The sequence below is a fragment of the Anser cygnoides genome, chromosome 2 (assembly GCF_040182565.1).
Source record: "Anser cygnoides isolate HZ-2024a breed goose chromosome 2, Taihu_goose_T2T_genome, whole genome shotgun sequence".
In the NCBI taxonomy this organism is placed as follows: Eukaryota; Metazoa; Chordata; class Aves; order Anseriformes; family Anatidae; genus Anser; species Anser cygnoides.
Genome location: NC_089874.1, coordinates 42,141,861 through 42,166,473, shown reverse-complemented (window position 1 = coordinate 42,166,473; position 24,613 = coordinate 42,141,861). Strand labels below are relative to the sequence as shown.

Here is a 24,613-nt window from a genome sequence, read left to right as displayed (position 1 = left end):
AAAACATGCAATTCATTGAAGAAAAATACTTATTTCAGTTCTCAAAAAGAAATGCATTACCAGGTGGGACATTGGTTTACAGTTCATCTATTTATGGTGTCACATATACATAAACCAATATTGTTCAGTAATATCCCCTGCACCACCTCCTGTCACTTGTTATTTTTTTGTAATGCTTGGTTGACTGATGCAGGTTTGATGCAGCACACTGTGTCATGTTTTGGTACAGGTATGTTGCAATTTTTTTTTTAGAGACAGATAATTCCTTCCATACACTACATAATTTTATTTTCTATTTGTAGTAATTGTTGGCATGTTTTTCCTCCATAGCTCGCAGGACTAGTAACTTGTTCTCATGGTTTTGGATGGCTTTATGTTTCTCGGGAGTGAAGCTTTCCAAATCTTTTGTCCATGGTATTGTTACTGCAAAACAATGTTAAATTATTCTTGTGTCTCAAACACTAATATTAATTGTAGTGTTTTTACATCTTGTCTTGTTTGTACATTAATGCATCTTAAAACTGTGTTTATGCAGATATGGCGCTAAATGCTAACCTGAAAGGCAGCATAGTAAAAGCAGATTCTTTTCCCCCCGAACAGAGTGCAATAGAATCTCTCTTTGGAGCCTCGTTAACTGGGATTGCCTATTCTCTCTTTGCTGGGCAACCTCTTACTATTTTGGGGAGCACCGGACCAGTTCTAGTATTTGAAAAAATATTATTTAAATTTTGCAGGTAAGTAGTGATATTTTTATTAGCTTGATACACTTTCTCACTTTCCAGCCTGTTAGAGTAGCTGTAACTGAAAGCAGATGTGTTCGAAATGGATGATCATGAAGATGTAAAGACGGCAGCAAGAGATGGAGATGTGCATGTGGTTTGGCAAAGCTTTGAGTTGCTTGTGCCTTAATGAGAAAATCAGTGATGAAGTGGATAGGACTTAAATAGTATATTCTAACTGTGTGGAGATGTTGGCTTTGATTCTGCAAAGGTAAACAGGGATTGAGCTGCTCTCCTGGAAAAACCATCCAGGTAGTTCTGGAGAGAGCATTCCCATGATGCTTCCTGAGGCAGGTAGTTGCGCCCTCAATCCTAGAAACACCTTGCAGTGTTGTTCAGCTCTGGTGGAAGATGAAACAGAAAAGTTTGTATTTTAGTCAAAACTGACATCAAGGAAACATTGTGAATACCTAGAACTTGGCCTCATTATCCATTTTCAAATATAGTATGGTAGAGGTTATTTTAGGCTCAGCTAAGACTTTTTTTTTTTTTTCACAGGGATTATGAGCTTTCCTACCTCTCCCTACGAACTAGCATTGGTCTGTGGACTGCATTTTTATGCATAGTTCTTGTAGCAACAGATGCCAGCAGCCTTGTCTGTTACATCACTCGATTTACAGAGGAAGCTTTTGCAGCGCTTATATGCATCATATTTATTTATGAGGCATTGGAAAAGCTTTTTCATTTGGGAGAAATATATGCCTTCAATATGCACAATAATTTGGATAAACTGACTTTATATTCGTAAGTATTGAGTTTCTATTTGTTAGTAAAATACATAGAGAAAATGTTTATATTATAGTGGCATACCATTTACCAACTGTGGTGGGTGCTTCTTGGTGGTAGGGTAGGAGGAATGCTGGGGGTGGTAGGAGCATGAGAAACTTCAGAAAAATTCTATTCAGGATGCTGTGGAACTGAATTTTCTGTGTTAGCTATGGGTGATTGGATGGGATAAGGGACTGTGACAATGCCTGTTTTATCTGCAGCCTGATTAAAAGTCAGCATGTTCCATTAGCTGAGTTCTGCCAGGAGTTCTGCCTGACCACTTCAAGAAATCATGATGGTTTCCCCCACCTGGGTGAGAATTATTTCCAGGCAGCTGAGGCATGGAGAGCTTCTTCAGCTTGTCTGTGCTAGGAACAGAGTTAACATCTTTAAGCACTGTTCCTTTCTACTGCAATTGTGGGGATACTTGACTTTTTAGAATTTATTTTTTATAAGAGAGAGGAAAATAATAGAAAAAAAATGAAACTGTTTTTTGTATTTTCTGCCTTAGTAAAGCTACTATCTCTTTTCATCATAATAATCAGCAGTAAAACTATCAATATGAAAGTAACTTCATTTCATTTAAGGAATATAATAAGATATTTAAGTATATCCTTTTACATTTGATTTATGGGAATTGTGCATCTTACCTACTTTTTAGTGTGAATCTGTACTGTTTAAAATAGTTCACTTACACTGTGAAATCAGCACTGAGTAGTTGTCATACCACGTGTCTTGATGTCTTATTTATTTTTATGTGTATGTGTATATATATTTTTTATGATCTGCTGCTTTATCTTTTGCTCCTCAGTGTGCAGTTTTCAAGCTTAGGGTACAATTTCATGAAATATGATAAATCGACTTAACAGCTCACACCTGCTGGGAGGAGGAAATCCTGCTGTTAGTGGGAAAATCTGCTCAGTTTTTAGTTCAAACCAAATCAGAATCAAAGTTTTTCCTTGATTCATCAGCAACACACAATTACCTGACAGTCAGTGATCCATACATTTAGCATTAGTAAGATAGTGGATAAACTGCAATGCTAGACACTTAAGAAACACTAGTAAGAACTGACACATTTCTAAGTCATCTTCTATTACTAATCCCCAAAAGGTCTTAATCATGCCCACACCAATATTTACCCTCCAACCCCAGACATTTGGGTTCCTGTCACATGTTCTTCGAGGGAGGAGCACAGGTTCTGCTGCTAGTGCTTCCCTCTTGTTGGACGTGTGGGTGCCCCAGTTTTACTTGTGCCTGTGTGGCTCTCTACAGTTTGCTAAGTCACATTCTGGTCAGAGCTCTCTTCAAGGTGACATCCATACACCTGAGGTGGGAGTCATTGCTTGTACCCTGCACTGTCAGTCCCTAGCTGGAGGGCAAAGTGGCTGGCAAACCCATTAGCGGGGTGGCTCTGCCTGGCCAAGGCAGTGGTCACGATTATGCACAGGGAGACTTCTGGTGGTGTCAAACCAGATTTCAGCTGTTGTGTTTCCACTCCAGGATCTTGTCACTTTACAAATATTCATGCTTCATTAGCATTTATTTCCAGGATATTTTATTTATTTGTTTGATTTCTTTCCAAAATTCATTTTTTAGTTAATCTGTTTAAGACAGCTGATGGTCTGCATCCTCCTCTTCAACATGATTGCTTCTGGGCATCCACCATCTCAGACTGCTGCTTGTATTCCATTCATACATGGTATTTTCACTCCCTTTCTTGTCTTAACAGCTGTCCATTTATCCAGGCCATTTTGTCATGAGCAGGCCAGTGAGCGATGCAGCTCACTAGGTCCTTGGGGAGCACATTAAATAGGCCAGTCGGTAACTGGGGGCCTGTAGGTCGTCTTCTGACCCTTGCCACATGACTGTCTGCTGCACTATGTGCATATGCCCATTGGGGTGCACAAAAGAAGGAGTGACATCTCCTTGGTTCAGCTTTATGTGGAGTCACACTTGTCATTTTGGATATTCCACAGGCTTCAATTTTTTTTTTTGGTTTGATTTTCTATTGGAAAGCTGTAGGAAATCTGGCCTTTTAAGTGTTTTTTTTTCCTGTTCCCTCGGAGCATAATCTTCTAAGTGATCCAGAAGACAGTCTCGAATACTCTTACGTATTCTGTTTATTTCTTTTTCCCAGATTTCCACTTACTACTTGGTGGCATTCTTTTATTGTATTTGTTGAGAAATTTGTTGGTCTTCCTTCAGCATTCTTGTTCATGTTACTGCCTTTAATGATTAAAGCTGCTTTCTTCTTTCCTTTCTCAAGTTACTCTGTTTGTGACTACTTTATATGAGTTACTTCTTTTCAATCTATTTTCTTTTGCTGTTACTTTAGAATTCAGTTACCAAAAGACAGTATATTTACATCCTAAGTTTCCTCAATACCATCCTTTGCAAATTACATTGGTTTTGTCCATACACATCTTGTGCATTTTTCTTCTAGTCCTTCATGCTATTAGGATGCAAGTTTTACCTTCCAGAGTTGTTTTTTCAGTTTTGCAATGAATTTCATAAAAAAAAAAAATGCTTCACCTGAGACTTAGTTCTAGCTAATTATCTGATTCTCTTCTTCTACATAAATACTTGCATATTAAACTTAGTTTGGTGTACTTCAGTAACTTTATTTGAAAACAGCTCGTTAAATCAATATTCAGTGTGTTCTTTTACTGATGTGTACTGCTGTCAACCTGTCCAACAAAATTCTGTAGGCCAACAAATTTGTGAACCATTGCAGTAGACAGGAGTACTTTTACTTGTACATAAAGTTAATAAAAACAGATATATGCAAATGCTTTAAATATGAGACATTTATGTTTTCACATCTTCATTTAGCCCATTACATACTCAAATTGTGTCTAAATTTAGGGTGACCACTTTTCGTCATGTGTAGATCAGAAGGCATGCAAAATAGAAGATAAATGGCTGGGTACCAACATTTCTGAAAAGAAATGGTTCAGAAACTTCTAGAGGCTAGTGACGTGCCTGGTCTGAAAAGGGGATGTTGAAACCCAGTCTTTGACGACAGTTTTCTAAATGCAGTGGTTCCAGTCTCTGTTCTCTCTTACGTTGGTGTACAATGGTAGGAACTGAATTTTGCCTCACTGTGGGATGGTATGCTGTATAGGAATCTGAAGACCTCAATTTGTACACAGTCACGGAAACCTATTTGTGTCTAGAAAACTTTATGTGGAAATTTTTATAAATAACACAGTATATTTTTGTTTAGTGATGTTGTAAGGTGGTGTCGTTTGGATTTTTTTTCTTCTTTGATTCACAATATATAGATATCTGCATATATCATCTATTTCATTTTATTTTCAGGCGATATTATATTTAAAAACTGGCAGATCAGTCACATATTTAAGTCAATGTATTTTCTGCTTCTAATTCTTTAAAGTACATAGGTTGGATTTTGTCCAATCTGTAGAAAGTCCTGTGCATTCACTTCTTTGCAACACCTTTATCTCCTTGCCACCTCCTCCATGGGAAAAAAATGTAACTCATTTCATGTCAGCCTTGTGCTTTGCTTGTTTTGTAGAAGGTTGGGATAAACTCTGGCTTAAATTCCTCAGGATTTTTTGAAATTACTTAAGATCAGTGTGTTTGTCATTTATGTGCTTAAAAGCTTATCTTTTTTTCACTCTTTCTTTCTTTCTTCCCTTCAGATGTGTGTGCTCTGAGCCTCAGAACCCCAGCAATGAAACCTTGCGGATTTGGGGGAAAATGAATAAGTCTGTGGAAACCATTGTATGGAGTAACCTTACAGTATCTGTGAGTATCTAAAAGTTATATATCTGTATGTATAAAAAAAAACTACAACAACAAACAACCACACAGTACTGGTCTTTGTTAATATATCTCATCTGGTTTCTTTCTCACTTTGAGCAAGGACTGGCTTCTTAAAAAATGTGTTTTGAATACTTTTTATTACTCCAATAATGTTTTAATCAGTCACTGTACTGTTTTAGATAGATAAATGATTCCATGACATTAAATTGTAGTATCTTAAATGGCTGCCTGAGGTAGCCACTTCAATACTGGTAGACAGAGCAGTCTTCTTTCTGAAGTGCAAATGAATGTGATGAGCTGAATAAAAAGGGGATATACTTTGTTTCAATTTCCTGCAAAGGATGGATAAATATTTTTTTTTTTTATAAGATGTGAAGATGGAACTTGAAGTTAAAATATGCCAGCAGACACATTTCTTAAGTTGATGTTAGATATTGGTATAAAACTCACAACAGAGGTAAAGTGAGCAAGTACCTAAAAATTGATTATTTGGAAAACTGAAGGTTAAAAAAAGATGGGAGGGCTGTTTGAAAGACTAAGCCTTAAAGCATTACTTTCTGAACTTGATATTTTGCAGCCACATCTGTTTACCCTTGCATCCTAGCATCTGGTCTACACCCACATTTTGTATGATTTAGATCAGCTGTAGATTTTGCATTGCATTTGCTAGCTTTGTATGCCTCCGTAAGCCTTCTCAGAATATATAAAATTAAGATACCTGTGTCTGGGCTCTTCTTGTGTCTGAGTCTAGAGGCTCACACTGAAATTAGGATGTGTTCTGTACAGCAAAAACACTATTAAAAGCCTCAGTGTTGTACTAGAGTTTTAGCAGTAGTGTTTTCTACGTACCAGCAATGGCTCCTAGTCTGCCATAATTACCTAGGAAGGCAATTTCTGCCTTCTACCCAGAAGGTAATTTGTTATAAATACTTTAGGTTTATTTGTTTATTTTACATACTTTTTTTCTTGAATGTTTTTTTTCTTCCCATGGGCAGAACTGATCCAAGACTTTGTGGTGCTTACAATCAAAATTGGTAGTTAACGGGGAGAATTTTTTTCATAGGTTACTTTAAAAAAAAAAAAAAATAAAATAAAATAAATTAGCCTGTGTAAGGACTAGACTGCGCCTTCCAGCTATTTGCTCAATTGGCTTGTTCATTCCTGGTACTCTGTGTCTGCTTTTAATTCTTCACTTGGCATTTCACTGAGCCTTTTGGGTAGGGGTTATCTAAGGATGTTTTTCTTTTTCATTTTTTTGATTTCACTCATTTCTGTTATTTATTTTTTTTTACTTTACCAGAATTTTTATTTCTACCAATTGGGTTAATCTCATTTTAAAAGAATCTCTCTTTTTTTTTTCTTTCCTTTAACTGTATGAGGACAAAACAAACTCAAGACTAAAGACATGGCAGAAACTGGGGAGATCTCATGTTTATGTTCATCAAATTGAAAGTTGATGTAGAGTAGTCTGCTTTCCTGGATTTAGTCTTCAACGTTTATTTACACATTCAGTCTTGTGGTGCTTTGAGAAATAGAATAGAAATTAAGTGAATGTAAAAGATGAATGTTGGGGCATCTTGCAGCATTTTGGAATTCTGAAATGAGTAATTGTTACTGTAGCTCTTCTGCAACTGACAGTATACAAACTTTTGGCATTTCAGGATGAAGTGCTGATGGAGGAAAGAAGGAACCTCCTTTTGGATATTGTGGACGTTTTCATGTGTGTTTTCTATTGATAGGATTACAAATTAGGTTGAATACTGTAAGTGACTAAAAATTTAAGGATTTTCTCTCTTTGCAGGAATGTTTAGAATTTCATGGTGTGTTTCATGGATCAGCTTGTGGCCATCATGGACCATATATTCCAGATGTTCTCTTCTGGTCTGTCATATTATTCTTTACAACGTTTTTCCTCTCCTCTTTCCTTAAGCAATTCAAGACCAAACGCTATTTCCCAACTAAGGTAATTAGATACGACTGTTATTTTGTACTAAATAGATCAGTATAACTTAGCAGAGTTTATTTTTTTTTAATTTTGCTTCAGAACTTTGTTCTGAGAGTATAGCTTTAACCACATTTTTTAAGACAGAAAAGAGATTAAAAACAAAATTAGCTAATAATTCAGAAGATTAAGACATTTTAGAATTTTGTTACAAGAAAAAAAGAGTAGAATTTTCAGCACTGAATTTCTTTTACTCTAAACATTAGAATACCTAAGCGTTTGTTTTTCCGTATTAATAGGTATTGCCAGGTATCATCTGGAGTGATTAATTTCACACAGTTCCCTCTCAACTAGTTGTACAGAACAATTGATCGCTTTGTCTAAGCCTATGATGTCAGAAGAGTTCTGAGTGGTTCCTGAAGGAATGACTATTTCTAACAGATGTTAATATAATGATTAAAATTTATTGGTTATCCTTGGACTTACTTCTGCTAGCCAAAAATAAAGGGAGTAGATTTTTCTCTGAACCTCAGCTCATACCTACAGTGTGTTCCTAATGCTTAAGAAAGTCATCTTTGAGAACAATTCAGTGGTTTTACTGAATTAAGCTACAAGAGATTAGTTGTGATGTCCCAGCCTCTTAGTAGGCCAGAGAGAACAAAGATGGGAAAGGAGTTAATTTGGAGCAGCTTGTTTCTTGTGGTAGTTAAATTCAGATGAGATTATCAGATCAACAGTTGTACAGAATAATCACCTTCTCCAACTTTATACTATTCTGGCAGGCAGTTAAAATATAAAAATGAAATAAATGTGATATTCAGTGGTGTAGTAGAATATAAATAGACTTCAGTATTCATAGGGAAGAAAATTCTCTTTCTATACGTGCAATTGTAATGATGAAACAGCAAGAGATAACAGATTTTTTCTTTATAGGTGCGTTCTACCATCAGTGACTTTGCAGTATTTCTGACCATCGTAATCATGGTTTTGATTGACTATCTTGTAGGAGTACCTTCTCCTAAGCTTCATGTTCCAGAGAAATTTGAAGTAAGAAACAAAACCTTTTAAAATAAACTTTTTTAATTCTTGCAGTTTTGTAGGCAACAGAACAATGGAATTGAATTGAAACAGGAATTTAATTTTTTTGATTTAAATTGTAGTTGTTAATCTCTCTTCTTTTCTGAGTGTATGTCTCTCCTGAAAGAAAACACTATGCTTTACATTGTAGTACCACTGAAAAGGATGTATCCTTTTGTGCAAATGTGCACAAATCAAGGAATGCAATGGATTGTTTTAATTTTTTCATGCAAGTCTCACGTTCATGTTTAACAGCTAGTCAGTCTTTTCGTCAAAGCCATGGGAAGAAAAATCTAAGCTCACGTTTAACAGACTACTGACCTGTTCATTGCAGCTAATGTTTGTTGCAATAAAATCTGAAGTTTTAGTAAATTAATACTTATTTATTTTATCAGCCCACAAGAAAAGACCGTGGATGGTTCATAGATCCTCTTGGAGGCAATCCTTGGTGGACGCTGCTGATAGCTGCAGTTCCTGCTTTACTCTGTACCATTCTCATTTTCATGGATCAACAAATAACAGCTGTTATTATAAACAGAAAAGAGCATAAACTGAAGGTAAAAGTCCATCCATTTTCACAAAACTCTAATTTTTTGTAAGTTGAGTTTATTTTAAATCAGATTCATTATGCAAGTCTGTGAAACATTACCAGCAGCTGCTATATAAACATACATATTGACTAATGCAAAGAACTCTAATTTTTTGGGCCCTTCCAAAGTCTTTTAACTTTTTTAGTAATATATTATTTACCAACTATGTTATAAATCTTGCATAGTATAAATAGAAACTTTATCAAATGATTCATTTCTTTGCTTAATTTTACAGAAAGGCTGTGGTTATCATCTTGATCTGTTCATGGTTGGTGTTATGTTGGGTGTATGTTCTATCATGGGTTTACCATGGTTTGTCGCAGCAACTGTCCTGTCTATAAGTCATGTTAACAGCCTGAAAGTTGAATCTGAATGCTCTGCACCAGGAGAGCAACCAAAGTTTTTGGGAATCCGGGAGCAGCGAGTGACAGGATTGATGATTTTTGTCCTCATGGGTCTTTCAGTGTTCATGACCTCTGTGTTAAAGGTAAAAGAGTTTATTCCAAAATACTTGTATTTTTTGTTCTTCGGATTTTCCTTTTGTGACTTAGTTTTGGTGATGTTATCATGTTTTATTATGGTAAGTAAAACATATCTAGACTCATTATCAAGTTAGTTGAATAGAAACAATGGAGGAAGATGCAAGAAAACTGAACAAGCTAGAAGTGTAGTGAGTAGAGAAGAAATCAATCTATGTCCGTGTTATCTGATTTTCTTGCTAGCAACCTTTTTCAAAAACTGAGAGTGATAAAGTCACTTGAACAGAAGTAATGTAATATGGCCAAAGAAGCAGAAACACACAGTACTAGAAGTGATCATCAGAAATGACATTGCTCACTTTTCTTTATTTTCCAGCTTTTTAAACTGCCTTTGAGGTTTAAAGTGTTGAGATGACCTTACACAGCATCATGGTGTAATAAGAGATTCTGCAGGTCAAATTGTGGCCTCAGCTGACACTTTGCCTCTGAATTTATATCAGTTCAGTAAGCTTTTTGCTCAGATAAGAGTAAAATAAGTTTCACTTCTGTTTTGTTGTGCTGACTTCAGCAGTTAGGAGAGAAATAAATAGAAATCTTTTGCCAAAGTAGCAGTTGTGGCATAGAATTGCATAATTGCCAATACCTGTGAAGAATTTTGTGGAAGATAGATCACAATTCATTTCACAAACACGTAGCTTCTAATGGCTGTTTAAGATTGGATAATGGGAGGAAATAGATCTATGAACACACAGCTATAGTTTATTATTAGAACTACATATTATAAATTTTTAATAACGGATCGTTTATGCTTGTTAAAGACCTGAATAAAATAAAGCAATATTTAAAAATATATACTCAGATAAGACAATCTCTGGTAGAAAAGCTACCAAGAGCTCAGCTGTATAATGGAAATTGCCAGAATCAAAAGCAGAAATACTGAAATAGATTTATTGTTGCTCAAAAGCACTAAGTAAAGGTGCTGATTGTTGAAGCCTGATGTTTATTGCACAACTGATTCTTGGAAACTAATACTTTAATTTGTTGTGGGATCCAGCGTAATAGGAATGGGATTACTACAAATCACTCTATGAAATACTTTTCTTTTTCACTGTAAATGGCTGTTAGTGTTCAAAACAAAGAAGTAAGACAAAGGCTTGAATTCGTAAGCTGCTGTGCTTTTGTTCCATGTACTGATATATGCTGATTTAATGTAGAAGTTAATGCTAAAGAAGTACTAGCATGTCAAATTATATAGCTCATGGTGAAGACGCTGTCTTCTATATATACACACACAGTAATGAATCCCTAAGGCATAGTTTTATTCCACACTATTTTAAGTTTCGGTAAAGGCTTTTGTTCAGGCTTGATAGCAGCAGTTTTTATTAAGGCTTCCAATTACATCTTGACTGTCCTTTATTCAGATCTTTCATGAATTCGGGAACAAAGCAAGCCTCATCTGCTCTGTGTAGGCTGCAGAGGCTTGATGGAAGTGCCACTGAAATCAGTGAACAACTTCATTATTTTAAGAATATTAGTTTAAATCTTACTATTGGAGCAATGTTTAGCCCTGAAAAAATAATAGATTTGTATAGATCAGTAGGTATGGTTTCTTTTTTGCTTCAGCTGATCCCGAAATACCAGCTTGGGGGGGGGAACACTGCAAGCTTTCATGTGGCAGTTTCATGAAGCTGGCAGTCTCAATACAGTTCCTATCAAGTAGCAACCTTAAACCACCATCCTTAGCGTTAATAGAAGTATTGGTAGCAACCTAGAAAATGTTCATTCTGGACTGTCCATTCCTTACTACTTTTTTAAATCACGATGACAGGCTCTACGGAAAGAACACAGGTCCTTCCCCACCTCCTAGCTTTTTTTGCTGTTCACTGCTACATTTATTCTCTCTGTAAATAGAGCCTCAGCCTGTACAATTTCTTCATATAAGTAAAATATGATGTAAAAACAGTTAATGTATTTAACGGACTGCAATGGTATATCATGTTGATTCTGCAAGTAACTGATGCTTTTTCCTCTGCAGTTTATTCCAATGCCAGTTTTGTATGGTGTCTTTCTTTACATGGGAGTTTCTTCATTAAAAGGCATTCAGGTAAAATCTGATTTTAACGAACAATTTGTCTTTACCACTACAAGAAAAAAAGTTTAATGCATTATTTTACATCAGCATCAATAAAATAAGCCAATATTGTCAGAGTAGGATGTAGGATAATTTCTTAAGTGTCATGTTTAGTGTTCTTGCCACTGTCTTCACTTCTCAGTTTTTTTGTTTATTATTTTAGTGGTGTAGCCGAACAACAAATTTTCTGAAATATTCAAAAATGTCGTAGTACTAATGGTTAAGAGGAAAACAAAACGGCCCCCAACCCCACCTCCTTGAATTTTCAGTGTCCTTTGTTAGTATTTTAATTGGGATAAATTTATCTTTCTGGAGTGTCCTAAAATGTTTGTTTTGTTTTGGAGAGGAAGAAAATGATTAACTGAAGGATGTTTTTATTTTTCAATGCAGTTTTTTGACCGTATAAAACTGTTTGGAATGCCTGCCAAACATCAACCTGACCTGATATATCTACGTTATGTACCACTCTGGAAGGTCCATATCTTTACAGTTATTCAGCTCACTTGTCTTGTTCTGTTGTGGGTGATTAAAGCCTCCGCAGCTGCTGTTGTTTTCCCTATGATGGTAAGTTATCTGTTCTACAAGTTAATCGTTTGCCAAGAGTGTGTGCATCACCATCCGGTATCTCCCCAGAATGTATTACTACCTTAAGAGGGAAGGGAGTGGAAAAGAAACAAAAGAACTTTAGTAGTTGTTTACTTTTGAAACATGAAGACTTTTCTTATATGAAGATTTTTCATTTCTTGAAAAGTAAGTAATTCAGCTGTACAAAGCTACAAAGGGGAAATGATCCAACTTTTCAGTAAGGTAAAAACTAGTATTATTAAAAAAAAAAAAAGGGCTGCAATTAAAAATACTGAATGTACTAAAAGTGCATGTGCATTTTTCTTAATTTCAATAGTTTAATATAAATTATTCTGTTTATGATTTCCTTAAGGTTCTAGCATTAGTGTTCATTCGCAAGCTCATGGATTTATGTTTCACCAAAAGAGAGCTTAGCTGGCTTGATGATCTTATGCCAGAAAGTAAAAAGAAGAAAGAAGACGACAAAAAGAAAAAAGAGAAAGCAGTAAGTGTAAAACCACTCAAACTGAGCATGTTATAAATCATTAGGAAATGCTTAATGGCACTTAAAGGATTTTAAGTGCCATAAGCATATGACTTTATAACCAAACATACATTTTGAAGTTCTCCACTAATGAGATTTAATGATAGAGAACAATTACTGGCAATTAAGGAAAGTTACTATTTCAAGGATGCTATTACTAGTTATGACTCTTTGCAGTGAAAATTAGCAAACGGTTTAGAAAGAACAGGTTCTTGGCACAAAATGTTGTTGCCTTTGTTTTTCGTCAGGTGGGTAATGGATGAGAGAGAAACACAGTGTAGTAGGGATCTACTCTGCTTAGAGTAGAGACAAAACTGTTTACCATATAAGGGACATTCTGCTTGTGTTTGTGTGCAGAGTGGTAGTTAAAAACAACTGCTAGTCGGTAATAATGCACTTGCATAATTTCTCCATAAAAGTCTCCACTAACTGTACACCAACAACTTGAATTCCTTAAACTTAAAAAGTAACACCTCCTTCCCCAATTTACAGGTTTGTAATAAAAGAGGAGGTCTTAACTAGATGTCTTGCTTTAATTAGAGTACCTACAGGGAACCGTTCTGCCCCATACCCCTATTGAAATACATTGTCAGTGTGAGAACTGTTTTATTTCTGCTACATGACTAATTTTATCAAATGTTTACTTGAAATTTACAGGAAGCAGAGAGAATGCTTCAGACAGGGGACAATGAAAGCGTACACCTTCAATATGGAGAAGGAAATGTCTTGAATTTTCCTGTAAAAACCCTAAAATACAGGTATAATAAAATGCAGGACTTTAAAAAAGGTTTTGTATCAAATGATGTAATTTGGTTCATGCTGAGTTAGTTGTATGAGTTTAATTTTTTTTTTTTTCCCAAGCTTGTCACTCAGCCTTGATTAAGAAGTATTAAGGTATATCTCATGGTGTTAAGGTGGCATTTCTGTTGGTTTATTTTTCTTCTTGTTTAAAACTGCATCTTAATGATAAATTTACATGACCATCTTGAACAGATCAGATGACTCAATTTCAACCAGCTGTACTCAAGGTGAAGAAGCTTCCTTGGTCAGTTTTCATGGAGTACTTGTGTGCTACTATGCATGAAATACAACTAATAGCATCAGTTGAGCCATATATTTACCAGCCACTTGGAGTTTTCAGACAAAGTCTAAGTGTGCAGTTCTTTGGTTTATTTAAGTGAGGGCTAAAGTCTGTAATTTCTGAAATCAAATGTTTTACAGGTAGCCTTATTGCTTAAGAAGGTTATTTTAACATAAATGTGAGTGCAGTGGGGTTATCAATTCTCTTCCAGAAAAGGAAGTACTGGAATTTCACAGATTTAAAAAGTTCTTCCAGCAGTGAAAGGCGTTTTACCTCAGTATGTATCTCTTACTAGAGAAGTGTTATGATTAGTAGCAAGGTATTCTACAGCTGTCAACACACCTGGAAGATGAGATAGATAAATAGCTTGCCAGCTTTTTTTTTTCTCTCTAGTATTAAGGGTGCCTAGGTTAAAAAATCGGGCTTTAGAGGTCTATCCTGACCTGGGTTGGGAACAGGCAGATTTGGGGGGGTTGGTTAGATATTCCTGCTGAGTCCTATTGTCTACTTTAAGAGCAGGCTTAACTTTAGCAACTCAAATGACAATGACACTAAAGCATTTTGTTTTAAATCGAGATGCTAATTACTCTTACAGTAGAACTATGATTGCACCAACTGTGTGCTTATGTGTTTACTATATATTTTACTGTCTTGCATCTTGTGGGGATTCCTGAGGTTTAAAAAAACAAACAAAACAAACAAACAAACAAAAAAAACAACCAAACAACAGAAACAACACACACACTTTGAAATGTTTCTGTGCTGATTTGAAGAATTTGAAAGATCTTATCTCCTGGAGTAGATTCTGAAGGTTAAGTGTGGAACAGAACAAAATACATACCTACAGGCAACACCGAAGTCGTCTTTACATGTAAATGTGTGAAGCTCATAGGTTTTGAAAGCTTACCACCTGTGAGGCTGAACTTCTGCAGGAGGTAAAATGAAAAGGTCCAGATACTGAGATTTACAGATTCTTACTACTTTTTAATCTCAATTGAATTACCGGTTTCTTATTTTTATTAACATCTACTCTTTTGCACTTGATTATATCCTGGAAACTGCTTAAAATAATTCTGATCTATGAAAGCATTAGCAAAACAGTATGATTAATTTCATTTTTCCTGAACATGTTAAATAGTTTTCTGAAGTTACAGATTATTCAGAAAAGAGATGGTCACAATCTTGTAGTGATGTCTACGTGAGAAACTGTTTTGTGATACGTGATTAAGGCTGCACAAGCGAGTTAAACTTTTTCAAGTTTTTGCTTAAATACCTTTGTAAGTGGTGAATTCAACATGTGGCTGTGTAAATATTGAAAGAAGGTACAACTGATGTAATTGATGAGTGACAATAAGTATAATGCTGTTGCAAGGTATTGAATACTAACCAGAAAGTATGTTTGTTCTTTAGCGTTGATCCCTCAATTGTAAACATATCAGACGAAATGGCCAAAACTGCACAGTGGAAGGCTCTTTCCATGAATTCTGAGAATGCCAAAGTAACCAGAGCTAACCTGAGGTAGCTATAATTACTCACGCATTTTCTAACTACTGTCTTGTGTTTAGCAGTTAATAGCTGTGCTCGTATTTCTTGAAATATATCTCAGAAAGTGAGCATACATGGTTTATAGATTTGCATTTACTTTTCACTTACAAGGAACTTGAATTTGAACTTAATTTTTGCTTTCTACTCTGAAATTAAACAATGTCTAAGGAATTCTAGTTGTTTTGTTAAATGTATTACAGTTTTAAAGCTACTCTTAATTTGCTTAATACAACTGTAAGCTACTCTGATGGGTTTAGGGTTTCTAGAAGCTTTATTAGACTGTGTATGAGCATGGGAATTGTTTGGTTCTGAATATTACAAATGCCAGTGGGAATAAAAGGTAAGTCCAGCACTTTCACTGCTGCTAAGGTCTTCCCTGGGTTGGTGTTATTGTTGTATGTTGTGTGATGCCCCCCCCCCCCCCCCCCCCAGCTCACTTTAAATCTCTCTGCAAATTAAACCTGACTGAAATATCATCTTTGCTGCGTAAGAAATATACTTGAAAAAAGTGCTGTGTTGACTGTTATGTATAAAATGTTTGATAAGCAACCTTTAGTAATGTGAACCATATCTCAAATGATCATCTTTGCTTTCAACAGCCCTGAGAAGCCGGAAAGTGTGAAAATAAATGTAGAAGATGCACCTGTTGTGAAATACGTGGATGCTGAAACATCTTTATAGAACTGAACCAAGGGGAATTGTGTGTATTTGTGCGTGTGTATATATCACTGTAGGGTATTACACCATTGAAGTGTGATTTCCAATTTAAGTAATATGTATTTAATTCTGCCATTGTTTAGGGCACTGTAGATATGCTTACATAAGGAGAAGATTTTCCTACAAGTCAGATGAGTGGTAATCACACTTCAGCTATTTATTTTATCGGAAATTTTATTTTCATTTTTAAATAGGAAGGTTGTAATAAATGCATATTATTTTCAATAATCAGTATGTGCATAAAAGTTAAGTCAGCTTTTGCTGATGATTACTGGTCCACATTGCTTAGAATTTTGCAATACCTCTGTTTATAATGTGCGCTACAGAAGTTTGTTTTCTGTGCAGGAAATTACTGCTTGTTTTTGCAGGGTATATTTTTTTTTGTGATTTCATAGGTCAAGTATTAATGTGCTGTTAACATGAACTACTGTGTTTTATGTCTCCACTACATGCTAATGTTATTTGGATTCTGTCACTCATATTTTACAGACATGGCCTAGAGCCCTAAGTCAGGTGGCTAATTAATCCTTGAAATATATGTAAATATTCTGTTCTGCTACTGTTTTTTAAATACACTCTTGATTTTTCAGTAGCAGTATGAGTGCAGTAACTGTAGTTACAATCCCAAGTCAGTATTTGCCATTCTGGAAACTCCACGTTTACACAATATAAATTAGATTTACAGACAGCAATTTGGTCTATAGGAAGTTATACATACTTGCTACACTAGCACTCTTGAATTGTTTTCCTGTTTTTACATTTTCCACTGACTTTGAAAACCTGATATACTCAGATGTAAGACTGACACTTCAGAGTATTTCTTGTCCTCATCAAAATATTTTGCTTGCTTAATTCATTTTAAAATTCACTGTGTATTTGATTAAATTTGCCATGGTTTAATTCTGTGATAGGTTTATGATCAGTATTATTTTATGGATTACAAATGGCTTGTGGTATTTGTTTGTACAGTTCTGATCTTCTCCATTGTAAAGGGCATATATGATAGCACACCAACTTAATTTTAAACATTTTATTTATTTTAATTAGTATAAAGTTTTATCATGTTAGAAGAATTGAAAAATTAAATATTCATTTATTAAAGTAAACGGGATTTTGGGGGGCTCACTGATAAAAAATGCAGTCAGTGCATTTTATTATACTTATTTTCAAGGTCTAGTGTTTAGCATTATAATATCTCAAATGAGAATTTTATGTGTAAATGAAAATCTTGATTGCTTACCTGCTGCAGTGTCCATTATTTTTTTTTTCTTTTTGCCTTATGCCTTAGTTTCTTGACTTTATTTCCTGGAATGGTCTATTTTCTGAAGTGATACCAGCCCTTTCTTGATGTGTTACAATGGCTTTAATTGGGATCTGTGCGAATTTCAAACCGAGAATATAGCTGTTTGCTTAATTCTGCCTTTAAGCAATGTTGGGAGTTTTACCATGGACTGCATGGTAAAATTCTCAACAAAGCAAAAGGAGAAGATTTTGGAGGAGGGCAGAGTTCATCTGAAAACACCACTTGAGGTGGAATTCTGGTGCTCTTCAGAGAAGTGACACTTGGACAGAAGATGATTGTATATTACTAAATAAACCAATCAGTGAGAATAAATGGAAATATTTAAAAACAGCTTTTAAGTTACACGCACTGTTACCTTTTGCTTTACATATAATGTAGTTGTTTTTGTTGTTGTTTATGTTCTTTTCCATTTGGCTGAATTGATAAGGCAGTTTACTGAAAATCATAACGTACAGCAATATGAGTAGTCCTACCCAAACTGTCATGAAGGCTCGGGTCAGGGAAAAAAACAAGTGAGGTCTGCATTACCAATTTGACTAATACTGTGTATGGCCTGTATTGATGCTCCTTTTTCCTTAGATAGTAGTGTAGCTTGTGCCTTACCTTGAGTATGTGTTCCTTCAGAAAATACCTGTTTTCCCTCTAGTCAAACTGAGATGCAATAAAACTATGGCAGATGGTTTTCCAAAACTTTAGCATTATCAAAAAGAATGAAAGAAAAAAAAGTAAACCTCAGTTGTTGACTGTTAGTTAGTTCCTAGTGAATCAAAGAGGGAAAATACTATTTTGAGCAGTTTACATAGTGTTATCCACAGTACATTACTCATGTACAAGTCTTCCCGTTAGTATTTTATACTTCATGTTCACAGCCGTACAATGATTTCCAAAGACCCCCCCCCCCCCCCCCCCCCAAAAAAAAAAAAAATTAGTATAAGCCTCTTAGATTTTTAACTCTCTAATGCCAGAAATCAGGGTTCCCTGGTGCTGCACATCTTTTATCTGGCTTCTTCTGAAGGGTTAAGTTTGGGCCAATATTAAAAGAAGTGGGTATTTCTCTAGTGGATTTAAAAAAAAAAAAAAAAAAAAGCCCACGTCTAATCACAGTATTTCTTCATTAATTGTGTAGACATTTTAATCAGTGCCAGAAGTACCATGACTTGCAAAGCAGTTTACAGTGACCTTTAGTTCCAGTGTTCTTTGTTAGTAGCATGTTATGCTTGCACTTTTCCCACCCCACACAAATATAAGAAGACCTGGTATTAAGTGCATAAAAACCCATTGATAACTTATGGTTAAGTAATTTGCTGCTCATTTTACGCCACTTCTGCTTTAAAATCGTGCATAGTATTAAAGTAAAACGTTTAATGATATAGTTGACAGACCATATGTAGATTTATGTTTTGCCTTAATGGGTACAAAAGAACAGTGATAAATACTGTGCACTGATTCTTTCATAGGGATTAAGCCCTATAAAAATTAAGCCAATATATTTCCATTCCAACAGTTAGAGGAAAATAAACAACCCTGCACTTTTTTTAGATGCCTTGGTTTCCCGGAATGGAGCTTAGTGCTACTGTGTATCTGGCTGCAGAGCCACCTCAGGAAGTCCCTGTTTTTTGTTTTTTCCCTTTTCTTTTTCTAATTTATTTATAAATATGAATGTTTACATAAAGTGTAGGTCTTAATTTTGACCACTCCATTTAAATTATCGTCTAAAATATTTCACAGAAAATGCAGTCTCCTGTTTAAATTATATTCTACAAAACTCCTTAGTACTTTTCATATGTATTACAATTTCATTCTGTTTACATATGCCCAAGTTCATTATACTTTCTTCCTAGATTAATTTAGCAGCTGTAACAGGTCATCTTACATTGTTATTTAGTGAAATGTTCCAAATTGCCAAGTTTGTTGTCGTAAAGCCTGTTAGGATAGAATTTGGTGCCCTAGTGGGATTTTTCAAAAAAATGTGTTGGCCATTTTTTCTATATCTATTGAAAGCTCTCCAATAACTTTTCATTTACTTCACCTCCATCTTTGTCTTTATATGGTAGCTTCCTAATTTGTGCCCTTTGCAAAGGCAGGTGCAACTTGCTGTAAAATATATCTGTAACAAATTGGTGTCACGTCCCAGAACCTGCACCATTTTAAAGGGTTATCTTGTACATACGTTCTGTAAATCATAAGATAAATGGTTCATGATTTTGGGGTCAGAAATGTAGTCTGTTAGATGAGCATTGCTATGATTTTAGTTTTCATTTTGCTGTATGTGATTAGTAATGTTTTAATTACTCATCTAGTTCAAATTCATTATCAAGTACAGTACAACTGTGTGAAATACTTTGTTTATACCAACAGTAATTTATTTTACAGCAGACTGTAAGACTAGAAGCACACAGCTTTGAGTCAGTGTAAAAGTAGTGCTATAAATACAAAGCAAATTGCTTAGGATTTTAAGTCAATTTTATTTTGTAACTTTTTAGTGAAAACTTATAGGAACTTAGTTGTCGTTGAAGTTAATCTAAAGACACTTTCATATTGAATTTAGTATCTGTTGACATTTATTTGGAATAATGACTGAGTTTGAAAATCAGTACTTTTCTAAATGATGATTTATCAACAAGACACATGATTTATAATGGTTTTCTTTCTATCGTTGCTGATACTCCTGCGCAACTGGGTCTTCCATGGTTCAGCGTCTGTAGCTGAACTACAGTTTTGATCTTAATGCTGATTATTTGAAATGTGATAACTGTACGTTCAAATTTTTATGACTGTTTTTCTAATTACAATGATGTTTTTTTATTTTAACAAAATCCAAAGCCAATGACAACATTATTCCAAACGTAGAACCGCTCTCTCTTCAGTTTCTATAGAAAACATGACTCTCAGACTTGTCTTTGATGTGAAAGATCCAGCCTTTATTGTTTTAATTACTGGTAGAATAAAATTATCTTTTGTAATGTTTCGGACAGTTGGTAAAAGCAATAAAAATCTACCGAACAATAAATCTGAGGCCTTTTGGCGTTTTTATTGCGGGCCGGGGGGGCGGCGCGGCCCTGCCCACGGCTGCCATGTCTGGGCCAGCGGCGTCCGCGTAGTCATGGCAACAGCGGCCGGCGTCGGCGGGTCGCTAGGGCAGCGGGCACTTCGCAGTGCCGCGCTTCGCGGTTGGCCACCGAGCCGTTCCTCGCCAAGAAGGCGGGACGCGATTGGCCGCGGGCTGGGGCTGGGGAAGCCTGGCCGCGGCCGGGAGCGGGGGCTGGCAGGTGAGGGGGGCGGCAGGGAGACCTCCATCGGGGCTCGGGGGGGCAGCGGGCGGCCTGGCCTTAGCGCCGCCGGGGGGTTAAGGCGAGGAGGAGAGGTACGGCGTGAGGATGGGCGGAATCTGCAGGTACAAGTTATGGGCTGGAAAATAGTCCAGAGACGCACGTTGCGTGCGGCCAAGAATTTGAGAATAGACCCGGCCGTTTATGGCTCCCCTTAAACTGGTGTGGTGCAGAGAGAAAACGACCAAAAACCAGCGGCTTGAATGTTCTTATTTGCCGGGAAAACGGGAACCTCATATTGGATCCTAATTAATCGCTAGAGAATCTTCAAAGAAGTGATAAAACAAAATTCAAGGGGGAAACACATGCATATGGAAGTTTTCATGTATTGTTTTCATGTATTCATAACTTGCAGACTTCCATATTGGTTCAGTTGATAAAACACACAGAACTCTTCAAACATTGTCTGTACGTGCTCACGAGCCGGGAGTTTCCTACGTTTGTGCTGCTGCTCAGTGCTGGTGCTTCTGGCTGCCGTGCTCTGCAAGAACAAGAGGGTAAGTGGTCTAGAGTTTCCTTCTGGTCGGAGGAGGAGAAGTACATTTTGGGAACCTTTTTTTGTCATCTTTGATCTTCCTCTGACGTCATTTGACCATTACTCGAAACACATTTCTATTTTGACAATAATATGTTGATAACTGCTCTTTTAAGGAGTGATTTTTCATCTGACCTCACCCAGCTTAGATACATTCCTATCTAGCAACAGCATCAAAAGTCTTACTAAAGCCAAGATATAACATATCTGTTGCTTCTATATCCAGCTTAAGCCAGTTAAACTTCTGTATATAATTAGGTAGTGGAACTCGGCCCCTGGAGTGATTAAGAAAGGAGTTCAAGGTCAATCAAGCAGCTAGTTAGCTTACAAAGCTATTTGTATCTGTTACTTACATCCACTAGTTATTGCTAATAAAGATTGTAAAGACCATAAGATATCATTTTGTTAAAGCGAGTTTCTAAGCATTGCGCTCTAGCTTGTGGAGGTAGATATATCCTCTTTGTGTTTTTGTTTATTTTGGGATTTCTTTTCACCTTCTGAAGCCTTATGTGCTTGTGTCATCTGAGACAGATACTAGACTGGGCCACAGATCAAATCTGTTGCAGTAATTCCTTTGTCTCCTGTTTCTCATCATGTGAGTTCTTTCTGTCAGGGTTCCTGGAACATTTCTTGTCCTATCCTGCACGCCAGCACTATCAGAATGCATCTTTCTTCCTTTGTAATTGAGTTAACATAAATAATTAAACGTAATTATTACCAGTTAAAATGAATTAATTAATATTGCTCTCATTTCATTGTTTTAAATGGAATCGAATAAGACTCTACACTGTAAAGTTATTTTCATTAATGTGTTTCAGTTGTTTTTAAAAGTTGCATGATCTCAATCTTTTTCTGGCACTACCTGAATAAAGTGCAAGTGTTGTTTGGTTTGTTTCTTATGCATTACTCATGGGGCCAGCTTAATAGCTGGGGCATAGTTAATAAGATAGTTAATAGCCTGGCTCCATGGAAATTTCTTCTGGCACAAGTAAAGAAGAAACGCATGGGTGGGAACTTACTTAGTGATTCAGGAAAGTCAAGTCACTGTGTGAATTGGTAAGGAAATTTTTCATGTCTGTTTTCTCTCAGGTTTATGGCTGGTACAAGGAAAACAAGGGGTTGATCCTTCGGTAACCCCTCGCCAAGGGTGTGGTGCCAGTACACCCACCTGATTTCAGGACTGGCTACTGATGAAAGGATTTTCTGCTCTTCTCTCCACTTTCTGCAGCCGTGTACTCCTGCCCTCTGCCTTGTCAGCAGAGATGCTCATGGGGTGACTGTAACAGCTAAATTTGTAGAAAACTAACCATGCAAACTGAGTTATACAGTTTTCTGCTTGTTTAGTTCTCTAAACTGGCCCAGGTTTGGGTCTGGTAAGCTGATGAATGGAGAGGAGTGGCTGAACTTGGGAAGGGACAGGGGCTGCTGTTTTCACCGCAGCTGGCAATTACAATGGCTTATATCTGCAGGAAAGCTGAAGGGCACCAACACTTTAAGCCTCATGGACAAATGCTCCATTGTGTATATTGTCCCTGCCCTTGTACTTGGGGACAAGCTGTGGGGTGATGAGGGTTAAGACAGAGAACATGTAATTTGAATATTGGAGGAGAGCGGAGGAATTTCTTGGGGATCCAGATCAATGATTCTCTGTGCAGTTACTGGAGATAGGATAAAGGCTTGTCTAATACAACAGGAGTGGATGAACTGAGCTTACAGGACACTTCCCAGAGTGCACGAGTTCATATTGTCAGCAGTTGCATTTTGTGTATTTCTGTGCCTGATGTGAGAATGTATAATTGGGAAAACAGCTCTAATTTTCGGGAGGAAAACAGCAGCTTCTGATAGTTTACCATGCTTGTTTCCATCCTGGTCATTATCATCTTTGCCTTTATGAGAAAGAGGAATAAAAACCATTCGCAGTACTCTACACTGCCCAAAGAGAAAAGAAGGCTATAGGATTTCAAGGAGAAAGTCCTGTTACAGACACGACAGGGAACATCCAAACTATCAGTGTTTAGTGAGTAGTAAAACAAGTAGAAAGAATCATACAGTGGTACTGATCCTGTACAGTAAGTGGTACTTATACTTGGTTTTTTTTTTTTTCTTGGAAGTCAGACCTACTAAATCTGATGCAAATAAACGGAATGTTTGCAGTGGATCTAATGTGTGGTAGTGACCCTCACAAGGCCAATCCATTACATCTCTGTTCATCTACTGAAATAAGGTGTACCTCCCACTGCAAAAAAAGCTGGGTGCTCTTGGAATAAGGCATTCACCTGAAATTCATAAGACCTGGATTCCAACCTCTGCTAAAAATTTCTGTGCTTCTTTCCTAGACTGCATGATGTGTGCATCTCATTTATTTGTCAGATACCTCCTTTTTCTACCCTTGATCCATCTTTTGTAATTAGATGATAAATCCATTATCTCCTTTGTAGTCTGGACAACACCTTGTATGATACGACCTCGATGTCAGTCTGTAAGCACTGTGTAATATAACTAGCCAATCCGTGGTGAAAAATTAATGGTAAAAATAATAAGAAAAAGCTCAATAAAAATGAAGTGAAATAGCTAGACAGCCGGTATTATTTACCCTCACCAAAAATGTGTTGGGAAACTCAGGCTTCTGTATATGAGATTTATTACTTTCTTGTTAATATCTGGAATTCTAAAGAATATCTTCATGTAATGCCTGAAGTTTTTTGTGTTGCTAAAGTTTTTTTGTTTTGTAGAGCTGATTTTTTCTTTTTTTTTTTTTCGAGTCATCTCAGTTAGTTCTGTAAGTAGACATTTGTTGCTTAATGCTGCAGTAATATAACTCTGATCTACTTTATTTTTAAGGAAATGAGTTCTTAGTCATGCAATGATGACAATGATACACACAATGCCTGATCAGGACAAAAAGATGAAGAGCATAGAAAAAGCAACAGACAAAAAGCCTCATGGGATTTCTGTGAGGTATAGTATCTGACGTCTTTGTTTGAACTTCAGCAAGACCCACGTGGAATTTGCACTAGCTGCCAAAGCAGAATGCTTTAATTTGAAATGCAGTATAAACATGACAACTGTTACTCTGGTCACGAAGTTTATTTACACCTTTGTTGATTTAACGCATTCTGGAGAAGCTATAAATTCTTCTCCATGTAAAATGAGGACACTATACACCAGAAAACTTTATTTTCTGTCAGTAGGATTGTTGTTTGTTGACCTTCTTTACTATTTAAAGAGTATTTTTTACTATTTTACTATTTTACTATTTTACTATTTACTATTTAAAGAAATACGTTTATGTAGCTATTAACATATATTTATGCTATTATGTTTTATCCTAGGGATTATTCCGATCTTAAAAGACTTCAGTCCCTCTTAAATGTTCTGTCAGGCAAACAGCAGGTATTTTTCAATAACTATTATTAAACATGCTGAAGACTTGTATA

At 36.2% G+C, this 24,613-nt stretch overlaps 2 protein-coding genes across 21 annotated transcripts in view; both read left to right on the top strand.

Moving 5' to 3' along the window:
- Window positions 1-18,215, top strand: part of SLC4A7 (solute carrier family 4 member 7) — an 89,570-nt gene extending 71,355 nt beyond the window's left edge. For 8 of the 9 annotated variants that reach the window (XM_066991928.1, XM_066991925.1, XM_048076032.2 and 5 more), the window contains 13 exons: window positions 601-734; window positions 1,278-1,523; window positions 5,216-5,321; window positions 7,141-7,302; window positions 8,215-8,328; window positions 8,754-8,915; window positions 9,184-9,435; window positions 11,463-11,531; window positions 11,949-12,122; window positions 12,496-12,627; window positions 13,324-13,424; window positions 15,158-15,265; window positions 15,892-18,215. In XM_066991928.1, coding sequence (XP_066848029.1) covers window positions 601-734; window positions 1,278-1,523; window positions 5,216-5,321; window positions 7,141-7,302; window positions 8,215-8,328; window positions 8,754-8,915; window positions 9,184-9,435; window positions 11,463-11,531; window positions 11,949-12,122; window positions 12,496-12,627; window positions 13,324-13,424; window positions 15,158-15,265; window positions 15,892-15,973 — 1,842 coding nt within the window. In that variant the 3' untranslated portion in view covers window positions 15,974-18,215. Of the gene's footprint in view, window positions 1-600; window positions 735-1,277; window positions 1,524-5,215; window positions 5,322-7,140; window positions 7,303-8,214; window positions 8,329-8,753; window positions 8,916-9,183; window positions 9,436-11,462; window positions 11,532-11,948; window positions 12,123-12,495; window positions 12,628-13,323; window positions 13,425-13,659; window positions 13,712-15,157; window positions 15,266-15,891 lie in introns of all 9 variants that reach the window. The other variant, XM_066991929.1, reaches the window with a different exon arrangement.
- Window positions 18,216-20,439: 2,224 nt separating this feature from the next.
- The window catches only part of NEK10 (NIMA related kinase 10), a 107,854-nt gene continuing 103,680 nt past the window's right edge, over window positions 20,440-24,613 (top strand). For 8 of the 12 annotated variants that reach the window (XR_010829234.1, XR_001203662.3, XR_007168013.2 and 5 more), the window contains exons 1-4: window positions 20,462-20,581; window positions 20,997-21,138; window positions 24,018-24,134; window positions 24,509-24,569. Coding sequence is in view for 8 of the 12 variants with exons in the window: in XM_013172028.3 (XP_013027482.3) it covers window positions 24,040-24,134; window positions 24,509-24,569 (156 nt within the window). In the remaining 4 variants the exon portion in view is untranslated. The other 4 variants (XM_066991934.1, XM_066991937.1, XM_066991933.1 and 1 more) reach the window with 3 other exon arrangements.